At 37.2% G+C, this 14,029-nt stretch overlaps 1 protein-coding gene across 1 annotated transcript in view; it reads right to left on the reverse strand.

The window, feature by feature from the left end:
• CEBPZ (CCAAT enhancer binding protein zeta) overlaps positions 1–14,029 on the reverse strand; it is a 21,061-nt gene that overhangs the window by 903 nt on the left and 6,129 nt on the right. Inside the window, exons 4-14 of the mRNA XM_025205144.1 lie at positions 12,828–12,996; positions 12,477–12,565; positions 11,687–11,740; positions 10,744–10,846; positions 10,554–10,622; positions 7,355–7,421; positions 5,663–5,763; positions 4,551–4,611; positions 3,339–3,538; positions 2,097–2,183; positions 58–119 (exon numbers count right to left, since the gene is read on the reverse strand). Of these exons, the coding sequence (XP_025060929.1) occupies positions 58–119; positions 2,097–2,183; positions 3,339–3,538; positions 4,551–4,611; positions 5,663–5,763; positions 7,355–7,421; positions 10,554–10,622; positions 10,744–10,846; positions 11,687–11,740; positions 12,477–12,565; positions 12,828–12,996 (1,062 nt within the window). The remainder of the gene's footprint in view (positions 1–57; positions 120–2,096; positions 2,184–3,338; positions 3,539–4,550; positions 4,612–5,662; positions 5,764–7,354; positions 7,422–10,553; positions 10,623–10,743; positions 10,847–11,686; positions 11,741–12,476; positions 12,566–12,827; positions 12,997–14,029) is intronic.

The raw sequence follows: 14,029 nt of genomic DNA on the forward strand, positions 1-14,029 counted from the left end.
AAATATCAAGGCAAAATATAAGATCAACATTTTTTCTTAAGTGTTAATCACACTTACCTCTTCTGCAGCAGCAAGCATGCCAGCATCTTTGAGTTTTCTTTTCTTTCCTTGTTTTGCTCCTTCAAATAAGGAAAAAAGTTATCAGGTAAAGTTCTGAGTTATACTAGTCACCACCTATAAAACAAAAAAAAAACCCTGAAACCTTTTTAAAGTTATCTGTAATTGGAACCCAGGGTGGTAGGTTTGATCAAATTTCTTATCAACAGTTTAACTGACTATGTATATTGTACTTGGTACACATGCAAATAGATTTTCTTAACTGTTTGGTACTAACAGTAATAGCATGGTGCTATTCTGTAAAGTGCATAATCATGGAACAGAATATAAGTTAAGGAACAGGGACATCATCCAATATGCACACACATTTTATATAAACACCTGCATGTTATTACAAATGCATCAGCAGCTGCCTAGAGCTGTCCTTCAACCTAGCTGTCACTAATTAAGTGGTCAATTTCTAATCAGCGCTGCAGCAGAAACAGGCCTGGAGGGGACAGTGGGTTCTATAAATCAGTTCAGAAAGGATGTAACGTTTGCATGGAGTATTATTAGAAAGAACTGATCATGAGGAAGAGTCTGCTTGTGAAGAGGGGTACATGTTTGTGAAGAAATGCACAGTGGGGTTCAAAACCTATGCAGTTTAACATAAGAGAGTCTGGAGGAGCATTCTCTCAGAGATGGGTGACTGAGCAGATAAAGGATTTTGTACCAAAAAAGCTTTCCCACAGAAAGGACTGCCTCAAGAATACACAGGAGCAATTCAAAGAATTTGAAAAGCTTAAAATGCCTTCTGGCATGTAGTCTGTTTATATCAGGATTTGATATTTTCTAACTCAAACTGGCTAGTTTGAAGGGTTTTACTTTTACCCTTTGCATGCTATTTTATTTTTCTTAAAACCTTCAAAATAGAGGGAATGCAAACTCCAGTCTTCCCTAAATTTCATCTGTTTCTACAGCCTTTGTATTTTAATAAACATCAATGACAATTTAGGATAAGGAGCATAAGCATCAAAGAAGTAAAGTAATTAAAAATCCCTTCTGATTGCTCATAATTCTTACTCTCCTGATTCTTGTGATTTTGCTTTTTGCTTTAAAGTCATCACAATCTTCCAGAGCAGCAAAACATAATTTCTAACATCATAAGAATTTTAAAAACACTTTTATGCACCCAATAATCACCAAATAAACTATCTTTACATATCACAGGGTGCAACTACACAAGATCCTAAAAGTGCAGTAGAGTAATTATACTGTGCATTAGTGCATCTCAGCAAAAGCCATACTTATTGCACAGAATTAGTCTAGTGTGCATTAGCATTACCTAAAAAGCATGTGCCACCATGCAGTAGCGCCATTATGGTGCATTAAGTCTGCTACCTGTTATTACAGATACCAACCTTAATGTATCATAAACGTTCATTAATGCACATATAGATGGCCCACAAAGTAGGAAAAAAGGGCAGAGATTTGCAGATTGTTTTTTAGATCAAAATAAGCAGAGTATTCTGATGTTACTGGGCAAGGAAGTGGAAAAGAGGAAATATCCCCATTTGTTTACTCAAAATATCAAAGCCTAAACTGCAAACTACTTTTATAGCATACTTAAGTTTTGCTTTTATACTAGCAGTGGGCCGTTACTAAGGAATCCAAGAATTTTCCTTTTTGAAGAAGTCTGCATGAAATGCTATGAACTGATTGCACAAATTTCTGCTACCTCCAGTGTGGCCAAATATAAACACACATCTCTCTACAGATACCTGCTAACTGAATACTAACTTGTACTGGACCCTGCTACTCCAATCCAGGGCCTTCCAGGTGGAGAAAGTGATACTGGATTGAGCCAAACTGACCAGATTAATGATGGGGAGGAGAGTGAAATGCTCATTTTCACTTTCAACTAAAGTGAAATTTGAAGTCACCTTTCCAGAGTGCACTAATCCCCCACTTCAATAAACTCCTTGAGATTCTACCAGTTTCCCCTGATGTATGTTTGTATTAACCCTTTTCAAACACAAAACGCAAATATATTTTCCTACCTTCAAATGATCCAGCAAAATCTATATCTTTCTTCCTTTTGCCTTTTTTAGTAGTGACAGACTTGATCTGATCTTCACTGTTTACATCTATTATCAAAGAAAAGCACACAGATCACTATTTGAATACCAACATGCATTTTAATTTCCATTTACACAAATATATGTTAATATTCCCCGAAGCAAACATTACAATAACTATACACATGGTCAAATTTTAGTATAAACCTACAGAACACATGAGAAATACCAAGTTTTTCTTGCCATTTTGTATGGCAAAAAGAGCATTTTGTATTGCTCTTTTCTAGTATCAGCAATACAGAAAAGGAGTAACACATTGATCTCAGCCACCCTTGATATGAAATTCACTGGAATAAGTTTGATAAAAATACTAAGTTATGTAAACCCTGGTGGCATGCTCAACAAACAAGCTGGCACATTATGTAACAGCACCCACATAAAAATATCAATTTACTAATGTCCACCTAAACAAGCTGGTTTTGTTCCTGATCACTTCCCTATCTTCTCAACAATGCATTATTTATAAGCACTACCTTAATCTTCTTGTTTGTGCAGACTTTTCAGTGTTTACCATGTAAACTGCATCTCTGAATTCATGGAGTGATCAAACCATTTGAAGGTTAAATCAAAGCAATGAATTCTTATTACATGTACAGCTTTTTAAAAATTAAGAACATTGAAAAATCATTACTTAAGAGCTACCAACTTAAGGTAAATGGTCTAAAGCTAATTAGGGAAGAATTTAATAAATGCAAAGTACCTAAATGCTTGCTTAAAATTAGGGTTTTTCCAAACACCTTGAAAGATTTCTCTCTACTCCTTCCCAAGTGTTTTGTGATGGTCACTTTGTAATCATTTGCTTAAAGATTTAACTTTTGGTGCTGCTGTTTCCAAACTACAGAGAATGATGGCACTTGTTTACAAAGTATCTGAACTAAAGTTTTCAAAACTGGGTACCTAACTCCAGACATCTACTCCCTGATTTGGGCTCCTAAACAAAATAAGTGTTATTGCCATAAGTAATGAATGCTGGCAGTTCCCACTGCTGTTGGAATCACCTCGGACAAAGGGGGACTTCAGTGAGAGCTGCTGAATTGCTCAGCGCCCCCAGGCTACTTAAGGACCTAATTCTGAATTTAAACTACCTAATCCAGGCACATGACATGAAAGCACTGACCTGTCTATCTTGCTCTAATTCAATCCTGGTGATGGCTGTTAACCTACCTTCATCACCTGTGACATCCATAAATGCACCTCCTTCTTCATCTATATCCTCTCCAAAGTCTTCTTCCATACTCCCCAGGGAGACGACTTCATCATCCAGCTCACTAAATTCATCTTGGTCATCAGAATCTTCCCAGTCAGCATTGGATTCCTCCCCTCCTTTGTGCTTCTTACCACCTTTGGGCTGCTTTTTAACATTGCTAAAATACATAATTGTACTTTGGACTCACAGTATCCACAGATGCTAACAAATAACATCAGTCTTAGCTCTGAGCACATTACTAACAAGTTAAGCAATGTTACAAAGAAGTTTAAACACAGACCACTTAAATGAACTGACACGTACGGAAAATGTATTCAAGTATCATTCCAGTATTAATGGAGTTTTAAAAAATATCCATGCATTTCAATTCACTTTCAGAATCTTTTTCCACAGGAGACAGCCTCAGAAAGTATAACATCTATAATACTTTATTTGTGCAGAAGAGGGAAGCAGTGACCCTGTGTACCATTTTAATGGATTAAAGGAAGGAAGCTGACTAATACTGGGAGCACTATAAGGTTGGATTTTGATGGGGGAAGAAGTGGCAAGAAAGAAGATAAGCTTGAGTATGAACATAATCTGACTCAGTTCTGGCAGGGGGGTGGGGATTTGACATAAAGCCATACAAACTCAGGAAAGAGGGGGGAAGAGGGAAACATTAATTTTGGTAGTAATCGTTAAGATTACATTTCAAATGTTTTAAACAGTAGGATATTTAATCATTAATGCAGGCAACAATTTACTGATATTTAAGTTATTTAACTCCAAACTATAACCATGGGATAAAAGTCCTGGTTTTCAGATTTCATTTGTTGTACACTGTTCCAATTTATTTATAGTCAGCATTATCAGGCTGTGAAACTTGAGATAGTGAAAACAGAGAAGATGATAACTGAACTTATTGGGTCATTTTATGGCATAAATCAAGTGTAAAAGGGCTCACACTTTTTCTGAGCCATGGTGAGCATGCTTTCTGAGCCTGCTCTGTCCGGGGGGGGGCGCATCACCCTGTGTTCCACAGTGGTCCCTTTTGCAAAACAAGGTAGGCTGCACTGTCTCCTAAAACCTCTATTCAGATGCATGGAATAATAATAAAAATTAAAAAATAAAAAACTAGAAGCAGCATTATATCCATGAAAGAAGAGGGGGGAAAAAAAAAAGAGTCTTACCCAGCAAAATCAAGGTTATCCTGGCCACTAGCATCAAAGTAATTATCACCTTCAAATGAATCTGGAAAAAGCAAGGGGAATTTTTTTTTAAATATCTTATTACAATTCAATTTCAAAATGTTTCTTTTGAGTGTCAAGGTACAGCCTGACTGCTCATGGCAAAATACATTACTATTTTCATGCAAGAGGCTAGAATTTTTATTGGGATGATACCTTTAGCTGGGTCCAATAAAAGGTATCACCCAAAAAAATCCTTGTCCCTCATATAATCCCTGGACCATCAGGGCTACAATATCACTCTAACATTACTATTTTTAGTAAGCCAGCCCTTTTATTAAGCATACACTATGTATATTTATTGATTCATTATGAAAGAATCTCATACAGAAACCTGTTCAATTAGCCTACATTCATTTAACTACAGCCGGTTGGGAATTTTTGTAAACATGTCTTTTCATTAGAAAATGCAAAAATGTTTCCCAGATCCAGGATAGACATGGGCTTGCGGCTCAAAACCTGGGAGAGGGACCACAGGCAAGGAGAGACAAGCCTAGTGATCAATGGCGACACCCTGTGTCCACTGCACAGGCAGTATTGCAGAAGCTACCCAGTCTCTGGTTTAAGATTACCCATACTTCACAACAGAAAGCCAACAGCACTGATAATGGAAAGTGGAAAGCCTCTTTTGTCACTGATACACTACAGAAACAGATCTAAGTCAGAGAAGACACACCGCAACTAAGAAGAGTGTGTCAGACTCTTCTGTTCAAGGAGTTTAAAGGGAGTGAATATTAGGGTACCTTGGATCTAAAAACACAAAACGGGTCACAAGTCTTCTGATATAATATAAACACAATTCTCAGAAACATGGGCCTAAATTACACAAGTAAAATATGAAACTACAAATTTAACAGGGAATAATCACAGCAGGCACAGGCAAGCTTGAATACTGGAGCAAGCTATCCACTAACTCCAAAAGAAAAGGCTTTGATATATAGGCATTTGCTTAAACATATACTTAGTACAGAGAGCCACACACTTCATAAAATTAAAAAGTGAAATATCAGCGGTCTGTCAACACTAATGGAGCAAGTGCTTCACCACAACCTTACCCAGTATTTTTTCAAACTCGTCATCATCCACATCTTCCACACTTTCTTCATCCACCTGATGTTTTCGTCTCTCTTTTTCTTTATCAAACTTTTTATAAAATCTAGAATAGTAAAGAAGTTGTCTGCTGCTGTCACATGAAATGTTACAGATAATGTGTGCTTATGACATACAGATTTTAAATCAAGTTACCACATGGATTATATACATTATATACACATTCTGACAGTTATCCTTTTAAGTATCAGTTAATAGTTTCAAACATGGAACCCAGTTCAGAGGGTCATAATTCCATTTATTTTTCACTTAAAGTATAAACTGGCAACATCATAAATACAAGTAGAAATGGCTAGTTACTGGTGTGAATTATGAAACTTTGAACAAGGTATACTACAAAATGACCTGAATAACACAACACATATTATGAAACAAATACAGGAAGCAGTTAAAAGGTAGTTTGGGATATCCTATTTGGCCTTAAGTTCACCTGCCCAAGTGAAAAAGTGCGCGTGTGTGCGTGAGTTCTGCTCATCTCATTTGCCTATTTTTAAATAATTTTCCTCCTCTGTTTTAAGATGAAAGATGCATACACAAGGAGGAGAATGCTGTTCAGGGAGGAAGGAGAGTAGATGGGAATTTTACTGTCCACTTAACGTTCTCAAAAATGCACAAAATAAAAAAAGGAAAGGCAACCTATTTCAGCTATAGTAACAGTTCGGTTACTTGTAGTTGCTATTCTTAAAACAGAAGCATGAATTGAAGTTGGTCCCTTTAATATTTATGAAAGGCCTCTGGTGCCAACAAAAGCTGCTCCTACATCTGCACTAGCAAGAGAATGGTATGAAAATGTCAGAAACAAAGGTAAATGCCCTGTACATGGGAGCATCCCACTTTCATCGTTCTACAATTCAAAATACCTTCCCATGACTTTAAAATCAGCTGAAACTGATTAGACCAGTTAGAACTTAACGGGAGAGGGTGGGAAGGAATCCATCATTCCCTGCTTAAAACACTCTTTGAAAAAAATTCTGATGCAAAGGCTTTTACTTATGTAAGAAAGGTAAATGAATAATTCCACAATTTACAATAAAAAATAAAAATAAATCAATCAATAAATAAACCAAGCAACCTAGGGAACTAGAGCAACAAAAATTCAGAACCAAGAACTATATCATGGCCTCCTACAGACACTCACTCACAGACACTCATTTTTAGGCTTAGCAAAAAATAACCTGCAAAACCCAAGACCAACAGAAAAGAACCTGTGAATAAAAAAATAAAAAAAACCAAATAAAAAAGTTCTGTTTTCTTTTGTTTTTAAAAAAGACCTCCCCTGCAATATTTGCAATTTAACTATAGCAGAACTGTTAGGAGTACAACCAACCTGAAATGGAAATTTGCTTAAGAGGAAAACGCAAAATAATACATAATTAAGCACACATCATCAAGATCTAAAAGTTCATTAGACTTTAAAAAAAAAAAAAAAAAAGGAAAAAGAGCCAATTTGTGTTACTATTGATAACATAAGCTAGGCTTTTTAAAAACTGGGTTTTTTCCCCCTGAGATCTATTAAATCAACCTGTTGTGCACAGGTATTCAAAAGTACACAGAAGTACACAAGTACAAAAGTTTCAACCAGAATTACATATCATTAAAAAAAAAAGAATTAAGAGTATTCACAAATATTTCGTTACCTGTGGAAAAACACTTCATCCACTGGAATTTTGCTTTCATCGTGGGCTAGGAATTCCTTACTGTTGACTAGAAAAAACAAGAAAATTGACTTTATGCTTTGCTTTACTAATGGGGCAAAGTTTCATAGAAAATTGAACAACTTTTTATTACATTTATAAGTAGATATACTTCATTTTGTAGACACAGTAAAAAGTGAAATATAGTGTAATCTTCTCAGTTCTTAAAATATTAACTTTATTTACTATGTTTACCCATTAAAGTGCTAGGTGTGGGTAAGCCTTGTAGGAACTATTCTCACCATGAGAATACAGGGCCCTAACTATTCCCCAGACCTCCATTTATATATAACACCTAAGTAGGGTTAACACCGCATGGGTATAATTTTGGGAAAAAAATGTTTGTGAGAAAGTAACATTTAGAGGGCCCTATAACTTCCCACACCCGCCACACAAGCATGACCCTCAAGCAGCAGCAAGGGAACTAGCAGTCTATGAAGAAAAGCTATTTGGCAGATGTACAGCAGAGGCAGGATCAAGCACCCCTCTCTCAAAGCCCAGCACTAATTGGAGTGCGGAGAAAAGGACAGAGGTAACTGCAACCTCTTTCCTCTCTAAAACATCCAACAAGTGAAGCATAAATTCCCCTTGTAATGGCAACGGGGGAAACAACTGAGACCAGAAATGAAGACACGTATTACTGGAGAGAAGCACTTCATTCTCTCTCTCTCCTTCCCTCTCAGCATGGTAAAGCAGAGCAAAAAAGGAAAACTATTTCAGGAGACAAGCATTTCAGAAAGTGGATGGTGAAAATCAGTTTCAGACAATCAAAATAACAAGAGTCCTTTGTTCTAAATACTCTACAACTCAGACAGCCTGGCACAAGAACTGATCATACAGGTGTTATCCCACCATATTTTCAGACTATACTACACAAACTACAAATTTTTAGAGTGTGTAACAACCTGTCCAATTCCATTCTTAAATGCTTAGTCTGCTTCTTGAACCCAGAACAAATGACTGTCATAAAAAAGTCATCCATCTGAAAATTCCTACCATATGTTCATATCACCACAAGACCTTGTGCATTATAATACTGCTTTATACGCTAACGTGTCATAGTAACACTAGGGAACAGAGTCAGAGGCATAAATAAGAAAAGTCCTAAAAAGTGACAGAAATCTATCAGCAGAGATAGTAACTATCCTCAGTATCTTTCAGCAAAGGACTGAAAGATTATTTCTATTTAGGGGGAAGAGTGCACCTTAACTATATTTTCCCAGGTGTCAATTTTCACTGTTGCATAGTAAGTGAAATAGAGAAATGATGTGAAGCTTATTTCTCAAGATCCCTTCCCCTCCTTGTTCATTTGCTACCAATTCTCTATTGCCAAATCCTGACATTAAACACTGGACTACTTTTGTGCCACACAAAAGATGTCCCATTTCTGGAAGGAGGAAGAATCTTATAAACCTAACACTGCCAAAGATGCCCTGCTAATCTTGACAACAGTTATAGATTGGGCGTTTCATGCAGTAATCAATACTGTAAAAGAAAGAGCTGAATGGGATGAAGACTATTTTACAATCCACTCTAGGAGAGTTAAATGACCGTGGCAAAGTAAACAGTTATACGATTACTTGGGAAAAGAAGATGCAAGGAAACTAGAGAACCAGCAGAAAATTTGATTTTTTTTTCCACACACAAAATAGATCTTAAACAACAAATGAGGATGCAAGCACTTATCCGCAACATCCTAGCTGGGAAAAACAGGTACTTTTAAAAGTTTTAGTCAAGATCTTGCATACAGCCTTAATTCTGACTTTATACCAGGGTAACAAGATGTTTAATGCTGCGTGTCGCTAATGCAAGGGTATTTGCAGTAACATTCTAAACAGCTATTGCTTACTGGGCCTCTACCTTATCCATGTTACATAAACTGTATTTGAGGGTGCATTATCAGAGCACTTTCTTGAGGGATGCGTCACAGTGGGAAGCAGGGATGTGAGAGATTCAGTTTAGGGAAGGTGGACTGATCAGACTGGATTTTCTATAATGGTGGATCACAAAAGATGCTTCACACTGTTTTATATACAAGAAGCAAGATGATGATGTGTTCCCCTCTGAACTGCAAGATGAGCCAAAGGACAATTCTTGGAGCTGCACGTAGAAACAAAGGTATTCTATCGATACTCAAAATAAGTAAGATGTGGTGACGAGGACTAAGAGCGCTTCTGGTGCAGGACATACACTGATCAGCATAGAAGACCCCAATGTGATACTAACTCCGAGTTTGGTAACTTTCAAAATTGAGTTGTTTATCTTAATACAAATGCAATCTCTTAATAATTAATATACTTGTATTTTATCAACACCACAACTCTTGCTTAGAATTCTGTCTAGGAACTTCCATTGTTTTAAAGAAGTTACCAACACACTGGTATTTAGCACATGATCCTGCTATCTCTTCCCTTCTCCAACCACCTTGCCCTCAAGCCCCTCCCCAACTCTTCTTAACTGTAGTGTCATCAGTAAAGCAAACAAGAGTTTTGTACAGCTTTAAGGCTACTAAAATTAAAATATATTAGCCATCCTCTGGTGGGGGTCTTAGTGCTGTAGACAAGGAGGTCTGCTGTTTGATTAGTTCCACCCTTCCTTTCACCACAATACATTTCTCAGGATGCAGTAGTGTGCTAGCTAAACAACAAACACCTGAAGCACCACGTCAGAAAAAGGAACTCCTTTACTAAAAAGGAATTAATGGTGATTGAATTAAAGAAGGAAATCAAAAAACAGGAAACAATACCAAGGGGAACTTCCTGAATAAAGCCACACAGAGAAACAGAAGCCAAAGAATATTTCTGATCATTAATGGATAAAGAAAAGGATGACAAAAGTAGCTGTGACCATTAAATCTCTCTGTTCACCAAGTCCACACTCCCTTCTGTTAAGATGGGTTACTGGCTGCAAATTCTGAGCTGTACACATGCCATACATATTCACCTGAAGAAATGGAGCTCACACAAAATCTCCCTCTGTTACCGTATTTTTCCAGCCATAGCAATGGCGGGCATGGTACAGGTTACAGGCACACATTTGGTGAAGTAGAAATAATTTTCATGATGTGGGATCCAGACACAAAATAACCAGGAACAATGTCACTCCTGAGCCATCCCAATCTTTTGCTTGAACACAACCTTACCAGCAAGATTTCTCACGTCATTCACTGACTGTTTCTTCTTTGGCTGCATTACCACACTGCTGATGCTCTCTGTAGTAAAATAAATTAGTCAAACATAATAGCTCCAAATTACTAAATTTTGCTTTTTCATTACTGTTACATGCATCAAACAATGAAAATCAAGTGTTACAATGTAGAGAAAGGTTCACACCTTTGCCTTTATGAAGCTTGGGATTTCGGTACACAAAGCGATCCAAGAACCTCATTACTGTGAAATCCTGTAGCGGGTCACCTGAGTACTGAATGTAATTGCCCTGGAAAAAAACAAAAGCCAAAAAAAAATTAAGGTCTTAATTTCACCCTTGCAAGAGAAAAACTCAGATTGTACTTATACAGCATCCAAAACTTGGGTGCTAAACAAGAACAATACAATCCTAAACTTTTTTTTTTTTTTTTTTTAAAGAAAGAAAAGAGCTAGCTAGAGGGTATCTAGTCACGTGAACCTATCAAATTAATACATAATTGCTTAGTTCCTATATTCTCTGTTTTATTTTCTTCTTAAAATTACAATGTCCTCATCAGCCCTGGACAACTGCAACAGGATTCACCAGTTTACCTAGTACACCAAAGGTCTTTATTAACTAAAAAAATCCGTTTAGGTAAGATGCATGTATCAAAGTAAACACAATTCTCACACAGCACAAGTAAGCTAGCACAGCCAACCCAAAAAAACTATCAGAAGAAATAATGATAATTTTAAAAAAATGTACCTCAAAACCTAAGTTCCAAGATAGGGCAGCAGTGAAAGTGCTGTTAACTGATTCCATATTTTCAATATGCATGACTTTCTTTTGGAGTGCCCCAACTCTTTTTCAAGCAAGTTTAATTAGATGTTACTAATAAATTAGATGTTAGATTAAATATTTAATTTGTTGATATTTTAATGTTTTCTTCAATGGAACTTGCAGGGTTGCAGAGTTTCTGGCTATACCTGCAGTGTTCAAGTGCCATTACATCCCAGAAAGCAGACAGCCATGCTAAACCATAAAGTCCTGAGTTATTCCTGGAAGTTTAACAACAACTTTTCACCTTTCTTTGTAACCCACCAACACACAATCTATATTCCACGCTGTAGAATAGAAAAAGTCACTTACTTCTAGAATTGTTTTTGCGAAGAGGGCCACAGATGGATGAAAGTGTTCAGAAAGCTAAAAATCAAAAAGAAAGAACAGGTATTTGTATACATCTACTAAAAAACACACGTAATCAGAGAAGAAAAGCCTGTCATTTGACTACTACTACAAAATAATGTTTTACCAGAACCTAGGAATGGCCCTATTCTAAGAATCTAGGGAAGTGGATCCCCACCAATGACTCAAAAGCCACACTCCAATATTGTTTTCCACTATTGCTGGAACAGCAGAGTAACAGGAAGAGCAATGTATGAGTGGCCCACAGCATGCAACTTGCTCGCTGTGGGCCACTCATACCCATATGGGTCACTGATTACAGGGGCCCTTTGATGTAGATGCTCATTCAATTACTTGCTACATAAATCATAGCCACTTAGAATTAATAAAAATGTGATTTGTACTGCCTAAGAACAGCTAAAGAATTTATCACAGAGAATAAAACGTTACAACTGGAGCATAGTCTCAATTTATTTTGTGGGGAAAAAGACATCCTGCAAAGCTATAATGTCAGGGGATGAAAAGGAGGTGTTACTATTATTCTAATTCTCCCTCCCAATTATTGGCACCACGTGTAACATCATTAAAACTGAATGATTGATGTCCTTTACCCTAATGTTACCCCCATCCAAATAAAACTTCACAACAGTTAAAGGGCAACCTCAAGCAGAAGTAAATCAGAAAGTGAAATCTGTTTTTCTTGACAAGCTGGTCCTTGCATATATAAAGAGACACGCTCATAAGAACACTTTACCTTTTTCAGCTCCCAAAGACTTGTACGATCAGCACCACAGTATAAAGGATTTCGGTGCAATGGATCATAACAATGTAAATTCTTTCCACCTAATAAGAATAAAAGCTTTAAAAGTTTCACCAAGCCACATACTGAAATGTATAAGTACACAGGAATGTTACTGAAATTCTAAATACATTCTCAGATACTAAAGCCTTCATTTGAAGATTGACTCCTTTGAATCACACTCATTTGGAAACATTTTAAAAGGAGTATTTTAATTAATTCTTTCTTTTTTTCCAGTGAGTCTTGATTAATATGCTAAAGGCAACAGTGTAACTGAACACGATTTAGATTTTCAAGTTGATCTACCTCCCACATTCTGATGATGCACCCACGAGGTTGCTGAATTTGGATCTTTGACAGAATGTTCTGTTATGCTCTCTCTTTCAGCTTCTATTTCTTTGTCTGCATCTGTGAACCTTTCCTCCTCTTCGTCAGCTTCTTCCTGGTCATGGAAGCATTCTTCTTCATCTGACTCCTGGGGAAAAAAAAAATATCTTTCAAGCATTACTCTGTTTCTTTACAGCACTGTTACAAATTCAGTTTGACAAGTTTACATAATTACCCTGAAGATGACCTACAAGAGTATAAACTGAATTAAGCCAATATGCAAGTTATATACGTTATGCAAGTTATTGCGCTTGAAGCAGGAATTACTGGGTGAAGTTCTCTGGCCTGTGTTACACTATGGACTGACTTAGACATTAATAATGGTCACTTCTGGCTTTACGACACTATTAAAATTTAAAACAGTTGGAGGTAAACTTAGCAAGTAAAACTCTTTGAAATATAACACCAGACTCTTAATATGCAGGGACCTAAGATTGTTATCTTAGGCTCAGAGTGCTAAGAAAACATTGTGGCACCAAAAAACAGCATCTTCCTGAGATTCTTCCCAACTAGTCTTGAAAACACTTAGGCTGCTAAAGTCTAAATTTTTCAGCACCATTACACAAAGCACACTGGACACTAAGTCCAACCATGTTTACTGAACTTTCTGGAATGGGTTTGAAAACTAATTGGTCCCTACAGCCTAGCTAGTACAGGAGTCCTTGGACAAAGGAGAAGGTTAAAGATAGGGAAAACTGGATTACAATAAAAAGCAGATCAGGAAAGCCAAGGCTGCAACTGAACTCCAACTAGCTTCGAGCATCAAGGACAATAAAAAGTCCTTTTTAAGGTATGTGGGGAGCCGGAGGAAAAGCGAGGGCAACATTGGACCCCTGCTAAACCAGATGGGACAACTGACGCCCAGAAAAAAGCCAACCTATTAAATGGGTACTTTGCGTCGGTCTTTCATCAGTCCCATGGGACACCCATGCCCGCTACGGGACAGGGAGGTTGGGGTAAGGGAGATCTCTTGCCCTCCATCAATGCTGACCTCGTGAAGGAACACCTTGAGAGGCTGCATACCTTCAAGTCAGCCAGCCCTAACAATCTACACCCCAGGGTACTCAAGGAGCTGGCGAGCATCATAGCCCAGCCTCTAGCACGGATCTTTGAAAACTCTT

Source organism: Alligator sinensis, unplaced genomic scaffold (genome assembly GCF_000455745.1).
Source record: "Alligator sinensis unplaced genomic scaffold, ASM45574v1 scaffold284_1, whole genome shotgun sequence".
NCBI lineage: Eukaryota > Metazoa > Chordata > Crocodylia > Alligatoridae > Alligator > Alligator sinensis.